Source organism: Echiichthys vipera (genome assembly GCF_963691815.1).
Source record: "Echiichthys vipera genome assembly, chromosome: 3".
In the NCBI taxonomy this organism is placed as follows: domain Eukaryota; kingdom Metazoa; phylum Chordata; class Actinopteri; order Perciformes; family Trachinidae; genus Echiichthys; species Echiichthys vipera.
Genome location: NC_139828.1, coordinates 21657568 through 21681991, shown reverse-complemented (window position 1 = coordinate 21681991; position 24424 = coordinate 21657568). Strand labels below are relative to the sequence as shown.

The 24424-nt window shown below is 41.2% G+C and overlaps 1 protein-coding gene across 3 annotated transcripts in view; it reads right to left on the bottom strand.

Annotated features, from left to right (window-relative positions):
* The window catches only part of pde4ba (phosphodiesterase 4B, cAMP-specific a), an 82093-nt gene that overhangs the window by 5587 nt on the left and 52082 nt on the right, over positions 1 to 24424 (bottom strand). The window contains exons 6-9 of one of the 3 annotated variants that reach the window (XM_083940637.1): positions 17937 to 18049; positions 3994 to 4087; positions 502 to 785; positions 213 to 377 (exon numbers count right to left, since the gene is read on the bottom strand). In XM_083940637.1, coding sequence (XP_083796763.1) covers positions 213 to 377; positions 502 to 785; positions 3994 to 4087; positions 17937 to 18049 — 656 coding nt within the window. Of the gene's footprint in view, positions 1 to 212; positions 378 to 501; positions 786 to 3993; positions 4088 to 4937; positions 5001 to 9649; positions 9904 to 17936; positions 18050 to 24424 lie in introns of those variants that run through there. The other 2 variants (XM_083940638.1, XM_083940639.1) reach the window with 2 other exon arrangements.

Below are 24424 nucleotides of genomic sequence, written 5' to 3'. Positions count from 1 at the left end.
CCTTGTGTGGCGTTCCAGGAAAGTGGCACATGTGGTGATGTAAGAGCTCACTCCTCTAATTTAGTTTTCCCTTATTTCTCTGGATGCCTGCTGGTGAGGGAATTTTTCACCCCCCAGAGTTGAAAGATGTACTCAAGTTAGATAATATATAAAAAGAGAAAGAAAATGATCTGAGGTGTTGAAATAATACTTCACTTTGCATTATAACTTACATCTAGGGCTGGGGTGGACAGGAGGATGTGTGTGGACTGGGCTACGTCAGCGGCGTGCAGGCTGTTATGGTAAGCCACATCTGAATGGTAGTGATCTTCCAATGTCATCATGTAGGCCACAAACGTATCCATGGGGATCTTAAATGTTTTTAACAGGTCTCGCTCCTATAGGAAGACAACATCATGATATACAGTATTTAGAAAGTGTGGATCAGTTTTTGCAGTAATCAAGCAACAATAATGTAAATGAAGACACAGCAGAATGCAGAATCCATGAGACGCTTCATACCTGGAAGATGGCGTACATGATGCAGGTAAGAGGCCGGTTGTGGGAATACTCAGAGACGGTGAAGATGTTCAGGCCCCACTTGTTGAGGTCCTCCAGCTCCTTGGAAAGCAGCTCCTCCTTGTCGGTCTTGACGCCGAAGCGCGAGATGCTGCTGGTGGAGAGCGAGGGCCCGTGAGAGACCTTCTTGACTCCGCTGATCTGTGTCATCAGCTGCTGCTTCTGCTGCTTCTTCTTCTCTCGCGTCTTAGATGTCGGCGACGGCATCTCCACCTCATTCTGTTTGTCTGAGGAACGGGGAAATAGAGATTTGTTCGTTTACAAGTGTGGACATTGTGAGGGAGAAGTGGTTAAAATGCCCATTAGACCTCATGCAGCATGAGTGTAATTTAATCTACTTGTCAATAAAAACTGAGTTCAGTGCACAGACTGCCTGCTGACCTGGGCGCACTTACACTATAGAAACACCTGCAGCTGCTTGATTCCTGAGGGATTTATCAATTCACTCATTCAGTCATCATCTGAACCTCCATTCATTTGTTCATTCATGCCACCCTGTCTTCCACCTGCAGTCTCTCTCGGAGCTCCTACTGTTCATTCGTCTCTGTCCCTCTGCACTTTTTTCGCAGCGTCTCTCAGCAGGTGACTCACATCCCATCTCCTGTTCTTTTCACTCTCATAGGTCAGTCCATTGACAGAGTGAAAGCTGGGGCTTGTATGCGGTTAAGGCAGCTCCATAAAGTCGGCCTATTCAATAAGCTTTATCAAATCACGCAGTGTGGGGTGAGGTTTTTATGTTTGGTTTATTTTATTTAGAAGTTTATTCTACCACATTTGGATGGCCACAAATAAAGCGAGTAAGAAGTCCAAAAATACACTTTACACTTCATCCAAAAATAAACACAGAAACATAACCGACCAGGCCCTTGTGTTTACTGCAATCACAGAAGAATTGCAAGAAATCCTGCAGGGACTAGCTATCGGCAAGAATCTGAGCTGCGCACTCATCTATCAAGCCTCGACTCAGCTCATTGCTGGCCTATCAGCCTTTCCCTGTGGAGGGTTATTCAATTACCAGCTGTAATTTAAATAATCACTTTCACTCTCCCTCTCTCTCTTTCTCTCCCTCTTTCTCTCTTTCTTTCTCGCACGTTTTCTCTGCTTTTCTCTGTCTCTCGCTCTCTCTTCAGGCCTCCAGTGGTAATTGAGAATGGGCAATTAAGAGCTCTCAGACATGTGCTGCGTGGGAAACAAGGGGAGGTGCAATATATTGCCCTCTAATTTATTACGAGCCATCATTATCACCACCACTGTGGTCTGTGTGTGTGTGTGTGTGTGTGTGTGTGTGTGTGTGTGTGTGTGTGTGTGTGTGTGTGTGTGTGTGTGTGTGTGTGTGTGTGTGTGTGTGTGTGTGTGTGAGAGAGACAGAGAGAGATCAGATTGTGAGAAAAAAACTTTTGAGTGTCATTCGTATCATCCTTTGCTACACAAGTAAGTGCCATTATACTGCAAGTGCCATTATACTGCAAGTGCCATGCACTGCGCAGCAGGATTCTAGCGCAGTTAACATATTCCTGGTTTCCATATACCACCAGATTAAGTCACCAGTAACTTGTCAGCCAGTAACATGGACAGTGCTTTGGGTTTTTTTTCTTTCTCATGTTAGACATTGATTTACAGACTAAAATGAAGCAGCTGAAATTAAAAATCTGTTGCATTTTTCTTTGTTCTTTCTCTCTTATTCTCCCCTCTCCTTCCTGCTACTTAGTCACCTCCCACGTTTATTTCGATTTCTTTTCATCCTCCTACATATGCTCTCCTGTGAGAGACGCAGATGCAGTATGGAAGGCGGGAGGGGAGGGGCTGGGGTTTTCTGGGGCCATTTACCCCCTCAGTGAATCCCCTAAACTAGGTGTGGTCTGCTGCTAGCCGATCAAAGGGGATTATGGCAGAATTGCACTGTGCGGACAGCTGTGGTGAGGGAAAGGCACACGTGAATGGCCAGGAAGCGGTGGGCCAACTATCCTTAATGAAAAGTCAGAAATCCTAGTCTAAAATCGCCCTCTATCAGAAACTCTGGGATCTTATTTATCTAGGGAATTATCTAGGCTCCATGAGCACTGTTTTGCCAGTCAGCAGTCTGCTTTTCCATCATCTAAAAAGTTTAAAACCCAGATAGTCTACAGTAACTAAGGATGGCCACTGCAGAACCAAACATATGGCAGCAACATGTCAAAAAACAATCTAAAAAAACAATAAAGCAGAAATAAGTGCATTACTGATGTGATACTAATCTTAATGGATGGAAGGATTAAACAGTCCTCCTGGCCAGCTGAGGCCAAACCAGGCCAGCTTTGCTGCTTTAGCCATTCCCCCGTCCACACACTCTTCATTTATGTTCACCTGTTCTTTCTTCCTACAGCTAGCAAGGTAATCCTCCTGACTTCTTTATCAAAGTCATATCTCTGTCTGGATTCTTTGGGAAGTGAGAGGGAGAGGTGGAGGGATAACAGTCTGACAAAGATGTATTCTGCCGAGCTCATCTCACTGCCAGCAAAGGGGGGTTCCGCTGTACCTCTATTTTCTCCCTCACTGCAGTCAGCTACCTCTCTCCCTCATTTGCTCCTTCTCTGTATCTCCTCAACCCTCCTCTCGCGCTCTCTGATCCGGCGGTGAGGGATCTGCCAACAACACTACACCGGATCAGGATGCCAATCGATCGGAAGCACAGTATCTATAAATAGTCTTAACTACCTCTGTGTGCCTTCTATTATCCTTTTTGTTTGTCAATCTATATTTCATTTAACTCATTCACTTGTCAATCGACTTTGTGCATCTGACGATTAGCTATCGTCACACTGAAATCTCACATTTACCAAACACCAACTTTTATCCCATTTCCAGCAATTGGTTGATTATCCTGTACTGCAGGTCCACATGATTTTTGACTTAATGATGTGGATTGGTAACAGGGTGATGAAAAACTTTGGTACATTTGGCTGACAAAAAATAGAAGAAGCACTGCTTCTAAACACAATCTAAATAATATATGTATATATATTCATTGCTATCTATTCTCAGATCTCCAGTGTGCTACCCATGCTGACAGCATCCACTTCCAATCCACTCCACCACTCCCTCGTCAGTCAAATGGTCCCTTTTACATTAGCGAACCATCTTTAAATTTGAGAATTGTACATATCTTACATCAATTTTAATGACCATTGTGAGCCTGATGTCATAAACAGCTTAGTGGCGTATTGTTTTATGGTACGCCCCGAAAAGCCTGCCCAAGCAACCTGCACAGCTAAACATCATGTACTGAACCTCCACAAAACATTGTAGCAAAAGAGAGAAGTGGGGATCCGTGTGAACCACTATTTGTATTTTTGGGTCATAATTGTAGTCTTTGGTGATTTAAGGTAAATTATAAAGACCAAATTGATTAACTTGTTAGTGTGATCGTGAGTGCATGTACACATGACTTTCATTTACCTAGGAAGGTGTTGGAGATGAATTCGGAAACCTGATTCCCAGACCGACTCATCTCAGATAGGTGCGTCAACTCCCGATTCAACATTCTCTTGAACTGAAGTGAGAGAGGAAAGAGAGGGGGGGAAGAGAGAGAGAAAACATGTCGTCAGTTTCCACTGAGGGTAGACCTGGAATAGATTATGGTACAAGATTTCATGGAAACTACGGCAGTATCAAGTTTTATTCCACCAGCTCATGGATACTATTTAATTAAAGCATACAATCAGTGTGTTTATGTGTGTGTTTGTGTGTGTGTGTGTGTGTGAGCGGGGATCATTATTTGTTTTACCAGTGGGGCAAGCACCTTTTAATAACACTTAACTCACCCCCAGCAACCAATTTGCAGTTTTATTAAATGAATCACATTTCTGGGGCCTATTTAACTATTTCAGTTGCGTCAGAGTGCAAGAATTTCAATGATGTCAAGAAAAATCTGCACACTGCTCCCTATGTTCCTCTTGGTTACAACAATTGGGAAGATTTTCATGTACTTGTGAACTATATTATGAACATTATTAAATAGACAAAATAGTTGAGGCATTCAGATGCATTTGACAGTACACGGAGACCCAGGCACTGCAGTAACACCTCTTTATGACAGACTGATGCTTGCGCGTGCACACACATGCAGACTAACACACACATACAGTCACATAGAGCTCTGCAGAGGGCTCAAGATGGAGCCCGAGCCACAAAACACCATTCTATCAGATCATACCCTGAAGGAACTCTCTTTTGGTCCAATTAGGGTAGCACAGTAATCTTAAAAGCTCCAAAAGTCATTGTGAAAATGCTAATTTTCTACAGAGATGGCCCTTAATGCAACAGCAACACAGCACAGAGAAGGTACAATAAAAATTGGGTGCGTAATCCCAACAAACTACGTAGATAAGCGCCAAACACACCTTAATGTAACCCCAAGACACCGACAGCAGGTAATTTGCTTCAGGCATTTTGGACCCTGCTTTCTCGTTCCTACACAAAGCCAGAACTGTAATCCAATAGAAAAAAATAGAGGCAGACGAACAGGATTCTTTCAGCGCCAAAAAGGACAAAAAAATCCCTTCTTCTCTCCTCTTGTGATTCTCTTTTCAGCGGCTAAGAGAGCAGCTCGTTGATGGCTCGCTCTCCCTCTCAACAGCAGAAATGGTCCAGCTCTGAGTTTCCATGCCTGGGGAAGGACGCAAGGATAGATGGATAGATAGATGTAGGATAAAGTAGGCGCCAAAGGCAGATTAGGTGAGGAGGAGATCCAGCAGGCTCTGTGGTTCGGATGGAGCAGCAGCAGCAGTTGGAGCCATGAGCTGAGGACTCTCAGCACACTGATGAATTATAAAGGAGCGAGGAAGGGAGGAGGGGAAAATAACATCGATGGAGACAGGAGAAGGAGGAGGGAGTGAGGCAGCGATGTTCATCTGACTGGAGGGGGGGTTCCTCCACTGGATTTGTCTTGCTTCGCTGCTCTCACTGCTGTAGCTCTCACTCCCCCTCCTACCCAGCTTCTCTCTCTTTTTTCAGATCCCTCCCTCCCTCTTCTGTCTCTTTTCCCCTGCTGTAGTCTGCCAGCCCCAGCAACACGCTCTTTTCAGAACACATGATTTGACAGAAAGTGGGGAGAAGGGGGAGCCCTAATTAGGGCTTGGCATTGGTGTATACACGAGGTTGTGAAGGGATGTTTGAGTGACTGACATGTAATATCCAGACTTGGATTCCAGATGTAACATTTCCTCTCTTTTCTTGTTTTCCAGCTGTGCAAACCGCTGCCCGTAAAACCCATCCTCTTCAATTCCCAGCCCCTGTAATTCCCTCATAAAAGGCATTGTTTTATGAAGTCAGCCATTGTGAAGGAATGTCATGGAGCCGCACAGCTTGCCTCCCCTCTACAATAAAGCAAGGAAGGTTGATAGAGGGAATGGGGCACGTTTTTAGAAATGCGAATGCACATCGACTGTATTTTTACCACCATTATCTCTATAACCATCCTCTCCCTCGCCCTCTTTTGACTCTTCTGTTGTCTCCTGACATCCCGAGCGCAGCGGCCATTGTGGAGAACTCATAAGCGTGTTCATTATCCGCATCCCATAATAATATTAGATGCTGTCAGGGTGTCTGTGGAAGGCTATTTTTAACAAGTGAGGGACAACCAGAGAGGGCGAAGACATTCAGAAAAGAGGGGAAAAAATAATGAAAAAGAAGTAGAGATTGGAGATAATTGCATCCTTCCCCAGTTTAGGTGACAACAGCCCACAGTTTTCTCTCTCTGCCTGTGAGCAAGTGTGTGTACACCAATTACCAGAACACTGCAACGCCATGGCAACAGCATCAGGCGGCCAGTGTAGGGCTGTTTTTGAAAGGAGGAGAGAAGAGAGGAGAGGCTTCCCCTTTTCCTTCCCAGGCAGACATGTGGCGTAGCCGCTGAGCTGTCACGAGGACACACCACACACCTCGCCTCTGCTCGCATCCACTGATTCTCCCTCCTCCCCTCCCCTCCCCTCCGCTCCATCTCTCCCTCACTCTCCACCACTTACATGTCAATTTCTCTCACGGCTGCCACTTGCCAACACAGTCATCAATCAGTCTGTCTGCCTTGCTGGCAGAATCAATGGGCTGTCCTTGGAGCAGGTGTTGAAACTGCTGCAGTGTACAAGGCAAGGGCCACCTGACTCGAATATACTGTTACATCAGTAGTACCACCGGCCAATTGCTTTTTGTCAATTTTGTCACTTGTTCGTGAAACCCCTAGAGGTTGGCTGCAATGCTTCACTAATGAGAATACGCCCATCGCATTGTCACTTCAGAGACAATCCGTGGGAAACTGCAAACAGATTTCCCAGAGATCCCTCTCAGTCCGATGTGTTTGTGTGCGTACGAGCTTGGAAAGATGAGGGGGAGATCAAAGCTTCCCAGAGAGGATCCCGGATTATCCTCCCACTAAGGGAAAGAACCAGAAGCAGTGAGGTGGGATGCAGGGAAAAAAAAGTAAAAAAGAAAAACAGAGGAGGCAGCTCTTTATATAATAGCTTACTGCATAATATATAAAGAAACCAGAAATTACAGCGGGGGATGTCTCTCTGCAATGTGTTGAAGAGCTGTGCTTCCCCAGAGGCTGAATGAAATGCCTCAGTGCACACAAACACACACAGCAGCAGCAGCAGTAGCCTGCAAACGCTATTATCTACAGTTAAGCACAGTTGAGGCTGATGTGTCACATGCATGTTTCACACACTCAAGCCCATATGTTTCTGTATGAGTGTATTATTGCAAGTGTTTGTTGGATTTCATTGTTCATTGAGGGGCAGAAGGGAAGCCTCTTTACCTCCTACTGACACCATGACGCTGGAGGTAGATTCTCCGTCTGAGTCTGTGGGTTTCTCTTCCGCACATACTGTTTATCTATCATTTGAAAATGTTTGCCTTTTCCTCCATCTTTATTTATCTTTGTCTGTTCTCTTTTAATCTGTGTCAAACAATTTGACGGTTTAAAAACCCCCTGCGATAAAATGCTTTAAATTCCTACGATTGTCAATAATGGCTTGAGTCACAAATCCAGCTTCTTACTTTTGTCTTAATTGCTTGCTTTAAATAATGTTTATCTGAAGTGGTTCAGATTGAAGTTGTGCCTTTGAGCCACTAGTGGGTGCCCTCCGCACAGTCTGCTGTAGAGCGGCCTGCTCAGTGTTCAGAGAGTACACTGACCTCTTAACCCTGCATTGACAGAAATGCACAACTTGACTCTTTTTCTATCAAATATATAAACATGGAAACAAAATGTTGTCTGGGAAATCGTAACTAATCTCAATTTATAATGATTACAGTGTGAACGTTTTGAAGAGCAAAGCAACTACATTATGATGTAACACCTTTTAACCTGAACAGTATTTTTCATTCAACAACCCTTAGCAGCTTCAATAACACAGCATTTTCTTTACCAATTTATCAAGACAATGCCATATAAAACAGTATGTGACATCGCTGAGAATGACTCACGTAATCATTCTTTCTTCAGCAGCACACCTACAGTGGTTGTGGTTTATCACCTCCTCACTTTAGCAAAAATATGACGCAGGGTGGTAACAGAGTTGCAAAGGAAAAGACTCACAGTGAAATAACTCTGTGAAGATCCGAAACCTACCTACGTATGAACCGTACGTATTTTGGGTGAAGCTACAGACGACTCTGAGAGACGGCCTGACAACCTCTCACTTCCTCTGACTCACTTACTCATGCCAGTGTGTGTCTGGATGAGAAAGAGCGTATTCATGTGTCTCTGAAGCTATGCAGTAAGATGTATCAAAAAGAGAACAGTCAGCTTTAAGACCCAGAGACATAAAAAAACGGAGGGAGATATAAAAGTAAGCAATTTCTCAACTGAATGATTCATTTCCATCACACACAGCTGTTCAGGGCCTCAGAGTCAGATGTGGTGTGTAACACCATTCTTGATTTTTAGGATAACAGTTAACAGGCTGCGCAACTGTGGTACACTCTGGTTGCTTTGAAAGCAAAAAGCTTCCTGATGTAAAACATCACAGAGGCAGTATTACCCTAAGAAACAAGAAATGCTTGAATCACCGAAAACCTCTACTACATTATTCAACGCTCAAATGAATGCTCAAAAAAAGCAAAATTTTATGCAGTTAACAAAAGTAACATATAACCCCCATAACTTTTTGGGGTAAACTCACAAAAACATATGCCTTACGCTCTGCATCCACTGTTTGAACAAACCGACCACTTAGCACTGAGCAGCATCTCACCATTTTGCCACTACCGCTCTCTTTCTTCCTAGATGACCAGAGTATTCAGCATTCAACACTCTACTCTTTGGTATTATGGCTAGAAACACCACTTATCACCTGGCTGGGCCTCAGGTAATTTAAACCCATGGTCATTTCACTTATTACCTAAATGGCTTCCCTCTTTTTAGATGACTTTTCTAGAGGAGGACAAATACACACACTCATTTTTTCTAAGATGCTGTTTGCTCTACAAGCCAGTTTTCGAGCAGTAGCTACAATTGATGCCCATATCTTCTTTCAATCTCTCCACCCTGGGAGAAAAGTTTACTCACAAACTAAAGTTGCAAACAAACACAAAGACAACCTGAAAATACAGACACAGACATTCCATCTTTGATCTGCACCAAATTAAGTAACACAATAGAACCACAAATCTGTGAATTCACATCTAAATTCAGCATCACATGAGAGTTTGGACAAGGGTTCTCAAAAGCATAATGCATGCATCCCTGCTTCTAGCATGAACCTCTGAAAAGTCTGTGTAAATAGATAATCAACAAACAAAAAGGCACTTAGCATTTAACATTAAAACCATACTTTTCCACAATGTACAGCTTAAATTAATATCATTAATTCCTTGAAACATCTTTCAAGAGAAGAAAACCCTAAAGCACATATTCAGCATCCACAGCACTGATGAACACCAATGGAACAACTGAAACTTTGTGTTTAAAAAGATTATAACCACAGCATGTGCAATTCTCCTCATGTTAAGCAAGCCACAAAGGTCAAGTCCTCCCAAGGCAGAGACCGTACATAAAGATAACAAAATAGTCAAACTCTATATCTAATTATGAACAAAATACAAGAAAACTCACCTTTCTCCAACCATTTAGCTTCCCTAACTTCCTCTCTTTCTTGTCAAAGCAACAGGCTCCCATGTTGCTGTGTGTAGAGTGCCGAGCAGAGTGGGGCTGCCGTCCGTTAAAGTGTCTATCTCAGTCTGACTACAGCATGAGTAAAAGGACCAAGACTTGGCTCTCTGACGCTGGGAAACGCCACAGCTCTAGTGACTCACTTTGGGCTTCAAGGTCTGACTAGGCTTTACCTCACACCCTGTGTATGTGGAGCAATGACTGAGAGTGTGTGCAAGAGAGAGAGAGAGACCTCTGCCTCATACACACTCCCTCATGAGGGTAGTCCTGCCTCCAGCCTCTTGTGCTGGAGGTTCTTTGTTTGCTGTTGACTGCTCCTGCTGCCTGTAGTCACAGCTCTGAGGTTTACATTTAATATCAATATCGACCACTCACATGACTAGAACACTTCCTGTTTTAAGGAACATGGCTGATCTCCTTGAACTTTGAAAGGTGGCATAGATGATTTTTTTTTTGTTTTTTACAATCGCGAGTCCTTGAGTTCTTAGAAAAAGGTTTACCAGAGAGTGCTTTTTTTGTGAATGGTCGTGCTGGTGAAACAGAATCCAATTGAGGAAACTGCATAATCCCAGAGACTGGCCACTGCAGAAAGCTTTGCATATTAACACACCAACAGGCACGCATGTTCTGCTCACACGCCACATGTTACGCATCATCAATATAATCTGCTGATTTGTCGGTTAATTGATTTTGATGAGCCCAAGGGACTGTCTTTAAATGTATTTAGAGCTGAATCAATTAGTAGTTATTTAATAACTATTTTTGATTACCAATCAACTGATGAGTGTTGGCTATATACTCCTTTCTTGGTCTTGCATTACATTGAATGCAATACATTTTTTGGGTGGTTCTTTTCAATTCAAATCATTTCAATGTAATTAATAGTGCCAAATCATAACAAAAGTTATCTCAAGAAACTTTATATATTGAGTTGGTCTAGACCACACTCTATGACTTATTCATGATTTACAGAGACCCACCTATTCCTCCATGAGCAGCAGCAAGTTGAGATACTTTAAATATATATAAAGTTTATTTAACTTAATTTGAGTTTAGTTTATTCAGCAATCTTGTGCACAGAGTGGCAACGAAAACCTTTCTTTTAACAGGCAGGAAGGTCCAACAGACCGAGCTCCATGCCGGACAGCCATCTACCTTGACCGTTCATTGGACAAAACATTTGATGATGTCACCATGTGTTCTAGGATATTGTGAATGGACTTTTTCCACTGTTTTCTGATGTTTTATAGATCAAGAGATTTAATTATAAATATAATCAGCTAGTGCTGTAACAAATAATGTATTCGCTGCAAGTTGTTATGGGGTCATGGTTCGGTACACACAGTCACACACAGAATACACGCCATGTAGAGTGATTTCACAAGCACAAGCTCTGCCTGGAAAATTTAACAGGTGCTAAGACTCCTAAATGGATGTGTGAACTGACCCGGGAGTCTGTGACCGTTACACCCCTGTAAACTACAGATTTATCACTTAAATGAGAATAATTGGCAGTTGCAGCCCATAATGTTTTGCTTCATCCGACCAACAGTCCAAAACCAAAAGCTATAAAAAAAGAAAATCCTCTCATTTCAGAAGCTGGAACTAGAGAAGCTGATTCATTTGACCTCGACTAACAGTTATCCCCACCATCATTTACTCCGTCAGTGATTTTTGTTCAATTAATCAATTATTTGTCTAGTTTAAACTATGAAACGACAAGGTGTGATCAAACAGTCCAAATCTCCAAAAGAAATTCATTACCCGATAATCTTACATACCTGGACACTGGACACACAGTGTCCTCAAAGCAATTTCAGTCAAAAACAACTGGACTGGTTGTTTGTCTAGGAAGACGTTGGGACTGGTCCTGGACCAGTCCCAGCCTGGTCAGATGCGTACATGAACTGATGAAGCCTCTTGGATGAGAGGTGAAACGTCTTCCTAGACAAACAACCAGTCCAGTTGTTTTTGACTGAAATTGCTTTGAGGATAACGATGACCTGGACGAATGAGAACATTCACAGGCTGGACACACAGTGCATTATTTTAATCTTACTGCTCATTTCTGCCATATACAGTCATACATACTTTATCTTATACGCTTTCTCTACACTTAACTTATCTGATTTCATTTTCTGTTAATTTTATTTGACCTGTATTCATATCTCTACTTTATATATATTTAAATAAGAGTTTATTGCTTACTGTTTATTGATTTACTTTCTATATTTATCTAGCTAAGAGTTTATTGTTTATCCTATACTGTATTTTTTTTACAACTCCCTTGTGTTTTTTTCTATCAATAAAGAGAAGTCTAAGTCTATATAAAATAAATAAAAGCCCCAAATCCTTGAATTTAGGAAACTGGCAGCAATGAATATTTGTAAATTTGGCTTGATAAATGACTTAAACAATTAACAGGTTACTTAAATGTTTCTGCCAATTCAATAGCGGATTACTCTACTTATCATTTCTGCTCTAGTTTCAAATAACAGAAGGTCCGCAGCCTAGACGCAGAAGAATATTTCAAGTTGCAACAGGCCTTGACCCGTCTACGTCAGCCATACCTAACAGGGAGGACAGTCACGTACTGTACTGTAAGCCTTCATCCGCGGCACTTCACCTTGAAGGTAGAGCAGCAGCCTCTCGAATTTCACCTCCCTTGTACTCATGTTTCATACTCATGCCACAGCTTGGATAACAGTATTCCTATCCTATACACAACAGGTAGTCAAGGGGTCACATTAGCTGATTGGTCTGTTCTTGTTATTAGAAAACCAGGTCGAGTGTTTATGGCCTCATGACAAAGAGGCATTAGTTGTGTAATGTTTTAGTTAAAAACAAGGCTAGGAGTAAGACAGCCTAGATATCAATGGGATTAACCTATTGTTAATATGAGCAAACACACACTCAAACACACAGAGACAAAAAGTTCATGCATACAAGATGTGTCTGACGGAGGAGTTCTTATCAGCTGGTTACGTGTCAGGACAGACTCACCCACCTGCCACAGTCACATCAATGAGAGAGGGTTATAATACACAGCAGCACATTGTGCCTCCTACTATGCTCCAGTGTAGCTCATTCACGTCCAGCACTTTTAAGTTCTCTAAACAAAAACTCACATCAGTGGCTGAACTTACATTATTCTTAAAGGTTAACTTTAAGCTGAAGTCAAACTACAGTCAACTTTTTGTTTCTTATTTTGGCAGCGTATGGGGTTAGTCTTTTACAGTACTTTCAGGGAAAAGCAGGACAGATCTGTCCCTACAGTATTCCATCGTTGGGATATTTTGTAATTTTGCAAGATGGGGAGGCTCCTGAAATCAATCATCGCCTGCAGATAATGTTTGGCTCAATCCTGCAAAATTCCCTGTGATTGCAAATAAAGGGCTAAAATAAAAGTCTAAAGTGAGGTCATTCCTCCTATAAGTCCACTAACGAGAGTTGATATGAACCCGCAGCTTTACCACAATTATGAACTTAGTAAAAAATGTTGCCTTTTTTTATTCATAGGAAAAGTCTCATTCTGCTGTAATGGTTATACAGTATTAACATACAGTGTCTTCTCTGTACTCTGTCTTTCCAGTGTGATTCTGTCGTCCTGTAGCCTTTGTTTGTTTAAACGGGTTAATGGTATTTATTCAGTCGTTGTAAGTGTCGTAACTGAAACCAATTCAGCTGACTGTCAGTGCTGGATTTGTGTCAGGATGACGACAGCAATGGGGTAAATAAACACAACCATTAACCATACGGGCATGATGGGATGTCTATTGTGGTCTGAGGGAGAGGGAGAGGGTGGTGGGGGGATCAGGAAGGAGACAGGAAGAGAGAGTCACTCTAAGCAGGGTTTTGTAAGGATTCCACACACACACACACACACACACACACACACACACACACACACACACACACACACACACACACACACACACACACACACACACACACACACACACACACACACACACACACACACACACACACACACACACACACACACACACACACACACCATGTTCTCTCGCTTCCTCTCAAGTTTATTGTGTTTGACCCACTGCGGGATCCCTCGCATCCTGTTGTCCAATTTTATGAGAAATAACAAGCTTATCCTCTTGGCTCACTTGACAAGCTGTTTTTTAGGCTCTCTTACACACAGCTGCCACTCGTCCTAAAAGTCAACAAAACAGGTGAAAGCTTTTTCGTTGACTCAAACAAAAAGTGCTCCAAGTCCCACGCACAGACCAAGTATGGAGGTGAATTGGTAGCTGGAGAGGTGTAAGTTCACCTCCTTGGTGTGGCCACATGACCAAACATCTACAACTCATGTTACTGTTATAGTCAAGGGTGTATTACAGGAACTGAATACAGGACACAACAACAAATCTGGCATACTATGCAAGTGTATAAGCCAAAAAACCTTTCTGAATTCTGAGTTTGCTTCTGCTTTGCCTCCCAAACGATTTCCTCCACAGCCCATAGACTTTACATTTGGCTGATGTCACGGACTTTAAAACGTTGCTTTTTGATCCACAGGGGAATTTTTTGTCATTGCATTTCCACAAGTGGGACAAATTGGCAGCAATGCTGAGTGGTGGCATAGTGGTACCGTTGTAGATGCTAGATCGTATCCATCGAACAACAACAAGGGTAAACTGTACAGGCATCAACACACAGACCGTTATTTGAATTATAACCTTATAATTAATGAGATGTAACCCTAACTCTGTCTATTTCTTTTACTTACCCTAACCGTAAGCCTTATTAGCTAGCTAACTTAAGTGATGCTGCTTGTGTACTATGCCACACTCGTTCAGGGTTTTTTTAGCATCAAAGTTCAGGTTCAAGTGTTATCATCTAACCAGCATCGTATCCAGCTCTTCCATGATTGTAGCCAATAGATGGCCAACCATGGTCCTGCAATAAAAATATCCCCTGGGTCCCAAGTATTATTTTCACCAAAAATGTGGACAAAAAAAACAAACTTCAGACAAGGTAAATTACTACTTTTTGTATTATACATTTTTAAACAATTAAGATTCAATATTTGCAGAGCCAGGAAATGCTCTTTTGATGTGTATGACGTAATCTCAATGTAAAGTCAAGTGCATACTGTACTGTGAGAGGGGCAGAGCAGGCAGGCAATTATGACTCAGTTGTGCACATGCACATATGCACGCTTATTGGGGCACACAGCATGGAGTAAACCAGGTAGAGATAGAACTTTTTAGTTCATGTAACTTTCATTGAAATCAATGGATCCCATCTCTGAGTCCATTATCCAGGTTCCATAATACATGAGTGATCTAGCACAGCTCACTTTGTGTAACATTAATTCACTAATAAAAGGCTGATACACAGACTATTCTTTTATTATACTAGACAAAGTCGCCACTGCTGCCCTTTCTTAAGGTAATCTAATGATAAAGGTTATAATGCCATATACAAGAAACAGATGAGGTTACTCAAGGTTATAGCAGTCTATATAAACTTCAGTAGTCAGTTCCAAGAGAAAAGCTCAATACATCAAGGGATCTTACAAGATACTGTAAGGCCAAATACTGCTTGGTAGGTTTCCGTCATGCTCTGTTAACTCCTTGCTCTTATATAAAGAACCAGGAACTAGACCTTGGTGCACACACAATCAGTGACACAGAAGGAACAGAATAATCAGTGGAGAGTGAGAAGTTGTTTGATGGGAAAGATTGAAAGAGTGAAACAAAAACCCAGATGGCTAGATAGATACGGTCCGGTTTGGCTCAGGTCAGCTCGGCATTTGTTGTAATGGGCTTTGCATTCCCATTACAACATTGCTACCCGCTTTGAGGTGTGTCTTCAGTGGTGTGGCTATGTTTCTATAGTAACTGTGTATTTTGGCAATCTTTGTATTTTAGTAGTTTCTATTTTTGGTTTCATAAAATGCACCTAAATTCACAAATATGTAGAACTACAGATGTTCCTGTTCTGACATTGCAATCTCCGCTGTTGCTATTTAGAAGCCGGTGAGCCTGAGTGGTCAAAGAGCTGCTGCAAAAATGGTGGAACATATTTAATTTCCTATAAATTCTTCACAATAAAATAGAAATGGCCTAGGAGAGACACCAAACCAAATTTTTTGGTCCACAAAATTATATTCAGAGAGAAAATTCAGATATGTGTGCCACACCACAAAGTTTCTTCCCATAATGAGACTGAACAGACATGGGTGTCAGAGTTCCTACAGCTTATGTCAAGTTAAATTCAAGAACTTTTAAGACTGTTTCAATGCCACCTGGAATGAAATTTAAGACCAATTTCACAATAAACAAAAATAAAAAAGCAGGCATCTTGCCTGACCACAACCACATAACTGTTTTGTTGGTTCCGCTATTGCGATCTTTGTGATGTGACGGCGAGAGGAGTTTAGTGAAATATTAAAAAAACCCTAAATGTTACCAATTATTTTGAGATTCGAGACTAATAACAACATCAGAATAAAAAAAATGCAAAATCCCACTTCCCATGTGTTAACATTTTTAAGACCTTTGAAAGTTTGATTTAAGACATTTGTTATAACAATTAAGGCTTTGTTTTAAGATTTATGAATCCAATGCCTTTTAAGACTTTTTGAGGATCTGGAAAGTGTATTTTTCATCATGAGAGGCCAAACTTATCCTGCAACCTGTAACGATAGTAACAATTATTATAACATGAAGTATTTTGAAATAGGCTGAATTAGATTCTAACGTTAAAAATGAAAACAACTAAGTACCGTATTTTCCGCACTATAAGGCGCACCACATTATAAGGCCCAACTTCAATGAATGGCTTATTTTGAAACTGTTTTCATATATAAGGCACACCGCATTATAAGGCTCATAGAATAAACGCTACAGTCGAGGCTGGGGTTACGTTAAGGACCGCCTCTAAATTCATTGATGTTAAGTTGGCGTGCTAGCGCTGTTGCCTTCAGTCGAATAGTGATTGTACTGACACTTCTACTTGCTGCTCTCTGTTCAACAACCCACTGTTTGAGTTTGTCCTCCAACTGTAGCCATCTCGCTCTATTCCCTCGGAAACTCTGGTTAGTCTTCTTTACTTGGCGCAGCTCATCTTGTTGCTTCCTCCACTTCCGCACCATTGATTGGTTAATGTTAAACTCTCTCGCTGCTGCTCTATTCCCGTGTTCTACTGCGAGACTAATCGCCTTGAGTTTAAACTCTGCATCGTAAGCGTGTCTCTTAATAGGAGCCATTTTGGGGTCTTTACACAAACACACAAATGGAAATGAAACGGCACGCTTCACGCAGTCATATATCTCAACATGCACCGCGCGTTACTTCTTCTACGGGGGAAAATAGAGTCGGCGGCTGCTTACCGTAGTTGCGAGACCTGTTGTGGCTCAATATTGGCCCATATATAAGGCGCACCGGATTATAAGGCGCACTGTCGGCTTTTGAGAAATTTGAAGGTTTTTAGGTGCACCTTATAGTGCGGAAAATACGGTAATTCTTAATTCTTATATATATATATATATATATATATATATAAGAATTAAGAATTACCGTATTTTATATATATATATATATAAATATATATATATATATATATATATGTATATATAATGAGTCAAAAGTGATAAATTATAAACCTTACAGAAAGCCAAATATTTGTGTGTATTACGATCAGTGAGTAATATGGTTAAGGGGTCACTTAAAAAAAGAACCAGGAACTGAACCTTGGTGCACATCACTCACAAATCAATGGCGCAGAAGCAATAGAATAACCAGTGGACAGTGAAAAGTTGTGATGATGAAAAGAGGGCCACAGTGGGACAAGACACAAAAATACACTTCCTTTGTCAAACCATTGTTGCACAAAGAAAAAAAAGAAACAAAGCAGAAATGAATGGAGCTTGATTCTGGCTTAGGCAGAACTTCAGCGATAGTCATACAAGTGTGCAGGCTTTAAAACCTTCCTGCCCCCTCTAACAAACCCACCTCCTCTTACTTGACATGTTGACACTCGTACTAGTGTTGACTTTGCCAAGGTCATGCTAAGTTCATATATCTCTGTATTCTGTACACTACCGAACATGTGTTTATTATGCTGAAGGATTAGTGCTCCTTGCAGAGTCCCTTGCTGCTCAGATTTGAGAGCCCCCCACCCCTTGCGCCCCTGAACGTTTTCCTCACCAATGATTAATACTAAAATAAAAAAATAGAGAACATCCAACAGCCTCTCCTACCTTGTTGGAGGCCATGTCGCTCACAGAGCGGTAGGTCTGAATGGTCTCCAGCTGGTCCAGACACCAGTCCAACTCCTCCATCGTTTCCATGGCCAGCTTCTGGTACGCCTCATCTGTCAACAAGCAACCGGCACACAGAGACACACGGTCAGAACAGACGGTGCACATGGATCCCGAGTGCTGCCCAGCCACTCCCAGGCAACATCCATCCACAGGTCCCACTCGGGGCGCCTGCTGCTGCTGCTGCTGCTGCTGCTGCTGCTGCTGAGGAAGGGGAATGGCTATAGGGGGCACCAGGCTGCAGCGTTCCTTCATCATAAGGAGCCGTGGTGAGCTAGTGGGACTCACAGCTGTCAGTAGAGTGGAGGAAGGCTAGGACCTCACTCTGTCATACGCTCAACTTTTCTCTCTGTGCAAAAGTGTATCGGCTCATTTACATGAAGTCAATCCCCCAATAGCAGGAAACCAAATACTGCCTCACCATCCCCTTCACCCTCGCCACACACAGACACACTTTACCCCACCTCACAGGAAGCAAACAGACACCTGTAAATCTACGCACACACACGTATGAACGAACTCACGCGCGCAAACACACACACACACACACACACACACACAGACACAGACACACACACACACACACACACACACACACACACACACACACACACACACACACACACACACACACACACACACACACACACACACACACACACTATGAATTAATCTTCTTCAAATGCATACATACTTAAACAAGCAGCTGATTAACTATCATTTAATCAGTGTATCAGTGTAATTACATGTGATTACTGACTATGGACAGATAATTGCACTCCACAGAAAGCGATACTGTTTGGTTTGACCAGAAGTTGAGACACAAACATGTTAATGGCCTATCAGTTTTTGGTGGGGCCCAACATGATGTTTTAATGAGTCCATGTAGAGACAAGAACATTTGTCGTTTTGGTCTGGTTGCATAAATGATAACAGCTGCTGTAAAGACATTAGTGGTTACTGTTTTGCAGTGTGTACACAGGAGGTCAAAGGCCCAACCACAGTAGAGATATAACGAAGCCAAAAGACAAAATTACAGGAACTCGCGTCAGCATCATTTTTTACCAGAACTGATCGATGTTTACCGAACATTTACTTACTGCCAGAATGTGTATGCTATTGTATAATTACGCCTAGGCTGTGTTTTTTTTGTAAAACATATAATAAATCTGTTTTTTAAGTCATGCATACCAAGTTATAAATATTACAGTTGTTGAATTAGGTTAGCAACTACTGATTATTTTCATTATTGATGCCAATTATTTTCTCAAATAAAAGACTGATTGAGTGATTGTGAAAAAAGGTGATGTCTTCATCGGTTCGGTCCCAAATCACAAATGATTCAGTTTACTATCACACAAGACAAAGAAGCAAATTTTCCCGAAATCACATAAATAAGTTCCAAACAAATCACATTATTAAATGATGATCAATTTTAATGATCTATAACCATATATCTTGCACTTTCCTGGGAAAAGTTTAAAAAGTGCCAAAAGTAAAACATGGAAATAAAATTAAAACAATAAACAGATTCTGCGTAGGTATGTGGGATGCACTGGACAAAATGCATGAAACTGTTATCGTCAGATGACAATTTGGCATATCATCAAAACTTTGTTATTATTTACCTACATTCATACGTATACTGTACAAATATCTGTTCATAGAGACGCCATCTCACAACTCCATTCTCACGTCTCAAGTTGCTAATCTGACCGTAAACAGTGCTTGGAAGATGAAGTCTTGGCTCAAAAGTCTGCTGACTTCACTGGAAAGCCCAAAATATAAGTTATATATAAGATTGAACATAACCTCCTTAATAAAATTAAAGGAGTGACAAACATTTATATATATATATATATATATATATATATATATATATATATATAAAAGACAGGATAAATTATATGAAAAATAGAATAAAATTAGATGTAAATAAAGACTGTTTACTCAAATCTGATATCCGTTAGAGAGATGATTTTATTTCCTAATAGTCTACACCCCTTATGTTATCGTGAGTATGATTCACGAAGATCAAGGTAGTGAGGGGACTTTTCCTTTAAAATTAAAAACATTATTAACACTACAGAGTACCTGACCAAATATAGAGAATAAGAAACCAGTGCTGTAATATTCTAGCGTGAATTTACAGTCAATACCCCAGCCCTGTTCTGGTGGTTTAGCTGTTTTTCAGACAAGTACAACTGCACGTCAAGGTTAGAGTGAGTCCTTGCTGGAAAGCAGAGGGGGTGTGCGATGAGGTCGCCGGTGGGGATTGACCACACACACACACACACACACACACACACACACACACACACACACACACACACACACACACACACACACACACACACACACACACACACACACACACACACACACACACACACACACACACACACACACACACACACACACACACACACACACGTGTTTGCTGCCCCTGCATTGTGTATACTCCGGGTCTCCTAGCTGCGGAGCACAACATGGCAGCGGGGTGTGCACTGTGGCGACCTTAGCGTGGCCATGTAGAATGTGTCCCCTGCTCTGATCTCCTCGCCATCAAAGACATGAGCCTGTTTACTCTCCCAAACATGAGAGGCACCTGGCACTCTGCCCACAGCCTTCCCTCACTCTGATGAGGCGAGTGAGAGAAAGAGAGGGAGTGTGTGTGTGTTTGGCTTAAATACACCAATGTCTGATGTCAAAATGGCTTACACTCATTTGAGATGTTTCTTCACTGTATTTTCAACACTTTAGAGGTGGTTGGTGTTTTTGAAGTGCATAGAAAGGTCTTTTTTCCCTGGGAGAGTTTTCTCATTTGAACTTTTAAACTCTGGTCAGAAAGAAAGGGACATAGCTACTGTATGGATATGTTTATAGACCCATGAAACAACTATATCTGTAGCCTATGTAGCAATGGTTAAAAGTAGTTCCAACAACACATTTAATGATCTGTAACTTCTACGTGAATGGGGAGGTTGTTTTTGTTATTCTATACTTCTGAGAATCATATGTGCAAGAATAATTATAGAGTGAAGTAAGGGGAGTTTGTTAACTGTTCTGGGTTTCAGAAGTGCTGTTCATTTTTTGGTGAATAGCAGTTGCAGCGCATCCAAGGCTTTGATGAGCATGACTGTCTCACCGCTGAATAATCAGTACAACAGATGAGCAATTGTTTGTTAGAAGTAGGGTTCTTTGACAAAGAATTAACTGTACAAGACTGCTAAGAAACATCCAATCACAAAGCTTAAAATTCTGCACTGCTTAAGAGCCGAAACTAAAGATTATGCTTAAAGCTGGATAATACATTCAGCTAAATCAGTTAACTTTAAGATTCTGGGTCAATGTTACATGAATTTTGTGCCACAGTGTATTCATCCCTGTTTGCAACAGTTAAAGGTACAGTACCCTATGGAGTTTTTAGCCTCTAGCACTATGGAGTGGAGCAGTTTAAAAAAATAAATCTTTATGAATGTGCATGCGGGTAATGTGATACACAATCCTGCCAAATGTTTCGCACTATTCCACAGATCTACAGGTGTTGGTAAGAAGTGCAGCAATGTGGCAGCAAAGCGGGAAAGAAGAAGATGGCAAGCTAGTAAACATGGATGTAAACAAAGCAGGATTCAAACTTTTGAGAAAATACATAGTAAATAGTAAATATAAGTTTTACGAGGAGCTCTGGTTTACACATGCATTACACAACCGTCACTAAGCCTGATGGGCACTGTAGTATTTAGAACCATTCGCTAAACTAAACTGACTGAAAACCATGGCTTTGAGTTGTAATATTTTTACAAAGCTAGACTTGGTTATAGCTGATGTGATCAACATGACATGTGTTAATGTGTGTGGTAGTGAGGCTGCATAAGGTGTTGAACTGAATTTCACATTCATGACTTCGATTTCAAAGCCCACAAAAATGGGTAAAGTGCTGCAAAATCTGGTTTAGTGAGTCAGGGCCTAAAACTGGTCATGAGGCCAACTTCTTGTGGGTCCCCACATACTAAATCCATTCTCTAGTTAGGTGCCAGATCCACTTAACTATGGCGCTTGTATAACAGTCTTACTCTGATCCCTGCCCTGCAGTCTTTACTCCAGTGCATTTTACCACCAGTCATATAAAAACAAAGATTTATGTGCTAAACACAGCGGCATTGGGAATTAACCCTCAGTTATTTCTCAATACTAGCCTTATCAATTCTAATGTCAGAGGAAAATGGGATGTAAGTGACCATAAACTAGACCCAACACAGTCCCCGTTTTTTATTCTGCAGATAAAAGATGGACGAATCAACCGGAATCATTGCAAGACATTAACTGGCGCCATTGTTCCTGAGTTGAATGATGGTCCACCCCGTGACAATTAAATCTCCAAAGAATTAGACTCAAAATGTTCAAACGTTCCAAGAGTTAGAGTTAGAGCTAGGATGCGGCATTGGAAACCACAATTGGGGATTTCTGCCTTGATTTTTGAAATATTTTTTTGTTTGATTTCTAGCCTAACTAATCTACAGTATATAGTTTTGTTTTTCACAAAACCGCAGCATATCATTCGTTTTTTTATTTTATTTACAACTGTGTATTCCAGAGGCAGATGCTCCGTTTTATGGCTTGCAACACTCACTACACATAAAATCACAAAACTGTTTTGATTATAAAATAAAAAGGGTGCGTAGAATTTAAAGTTAAAAACTCCCTGATAGTTACCAAACAATACATGCTTTTATATTCTTACTTGTTTTAACAGAATAATCTTGCATGAAAGCTGCATACCATCAATTACTTTAGTTACAGCAGTTTGCTATGTGTGGCCTCGGATGGACGAGGGGAAACAGCATTCAAAAGCCAACACACATACACACCAGCACCACAATGAAAGAGGGGATTTCCACCGCCTCCACCCCGACACAAGGACCTTTCTGATCAGAGCTCAGACCTATAGTGTCCCACAGGGGCAGACATGAAAAAACACAGATGCAATCCAGTCAGACACACCAGCGTATACTCTACATATACATCATCTTAAATGTCTCATGACTGTACTTAGACTTTAACATTCAAACATGTACTTTCAAGCTGAGGGAGGCAGGCGTATGAAAATATGAGGTCAGCTCTGTCTCTAGATTCAAAATTCAGTTTAGTTTAATACTCATTGGCATGATAAGATACATTCTTTAAATTAACATTACCACTATTAACAGCAAAGACAAAACGTTACCTGGAAGCTGTCAGCATTAAAAAATGTGTGGATGTTTTCTGTGAATATGTAGAGGAGTGAGAGGAAAGAGTGGCTGGATCACTTTATATATACGTATGGAATTATCAAGCAAAAACAAAACAATTTGACCTTAAAGTTAGAGTGTCTTTAGCTTCTTTACTGTGATGTATTTCCCAATGAAACAGGATACTTGTTACAAGAGGGAAAGAAATCAAATCCTTCCCTTTTGATTGGGCAGCTAAAATGTAGGCAGGCCTAGTTTAGCGTGATACAGAGCTACAGAGGACTGCTGGCTCCTTATACACCTCCGTAACCTGTTGTTAGATAAGGAGGACAAGGGAGAAACTTTGACGATTTTAAACCAGTAGTCTTGGAAGTGTGGGCGGTACATGGGGCAGATGAACGGCATCCGGCAATCTCCATGCCATCGGGTAATGGCGCCATTCATCCGCATATAGTGTTACTATGACAAATCTTAGCTCTGTGTGGCTATAATTTTCAGATTGATTGACGGGTGGGTGACATGATATTATTGGTCGAAACAAGTCATATGTTGTTTTTACAGGAAGAAAAAAATGCTTTGATTTTCATACAAAAATAATTCAAATAGAGTGTGTAGTTTTTGCATTTCATCACAACTGTGAATGAATTAAAGAACTGTACTATTAGTATTGTATATGCATTCCTATTATTGTGTCAATCCACAATTAATAAAGTTTTTAGACTGTGTGTGTGTGTGTGTGTGTGTGTGGATGTGTGTGTGTGTGTGTGTGTGTGTGTGTGTGGATGTGTGTGTGTGTGTGTGTGTGTGTGGATGTGTGTGTGTGTGTGTGTTACAGTGATGCATTTTGGTTTGGCGCGTGATTCATTACTAAATATGTAAAAATCCTCCAATATTTGTGTAATTTTGAGGAATATTATTAATTTATAGTTCATATATTTTTCTCTTTTATTTAATATATGTTCCCTTATAAACTTAAGTTTCCTGATTTGAATGGCATTCCTAAATGTCTGGACACACACACACACACACACACACACACACACACACACACACACACACACACACACACACACACACACACACACACACACACACACACACACACACACACACACACCCTTGTACATATGTACATATACAGCGCATGGCATATGTTGCTATCAGATTATCTAAGGACAAGTGTGCCCGGAGGACGTC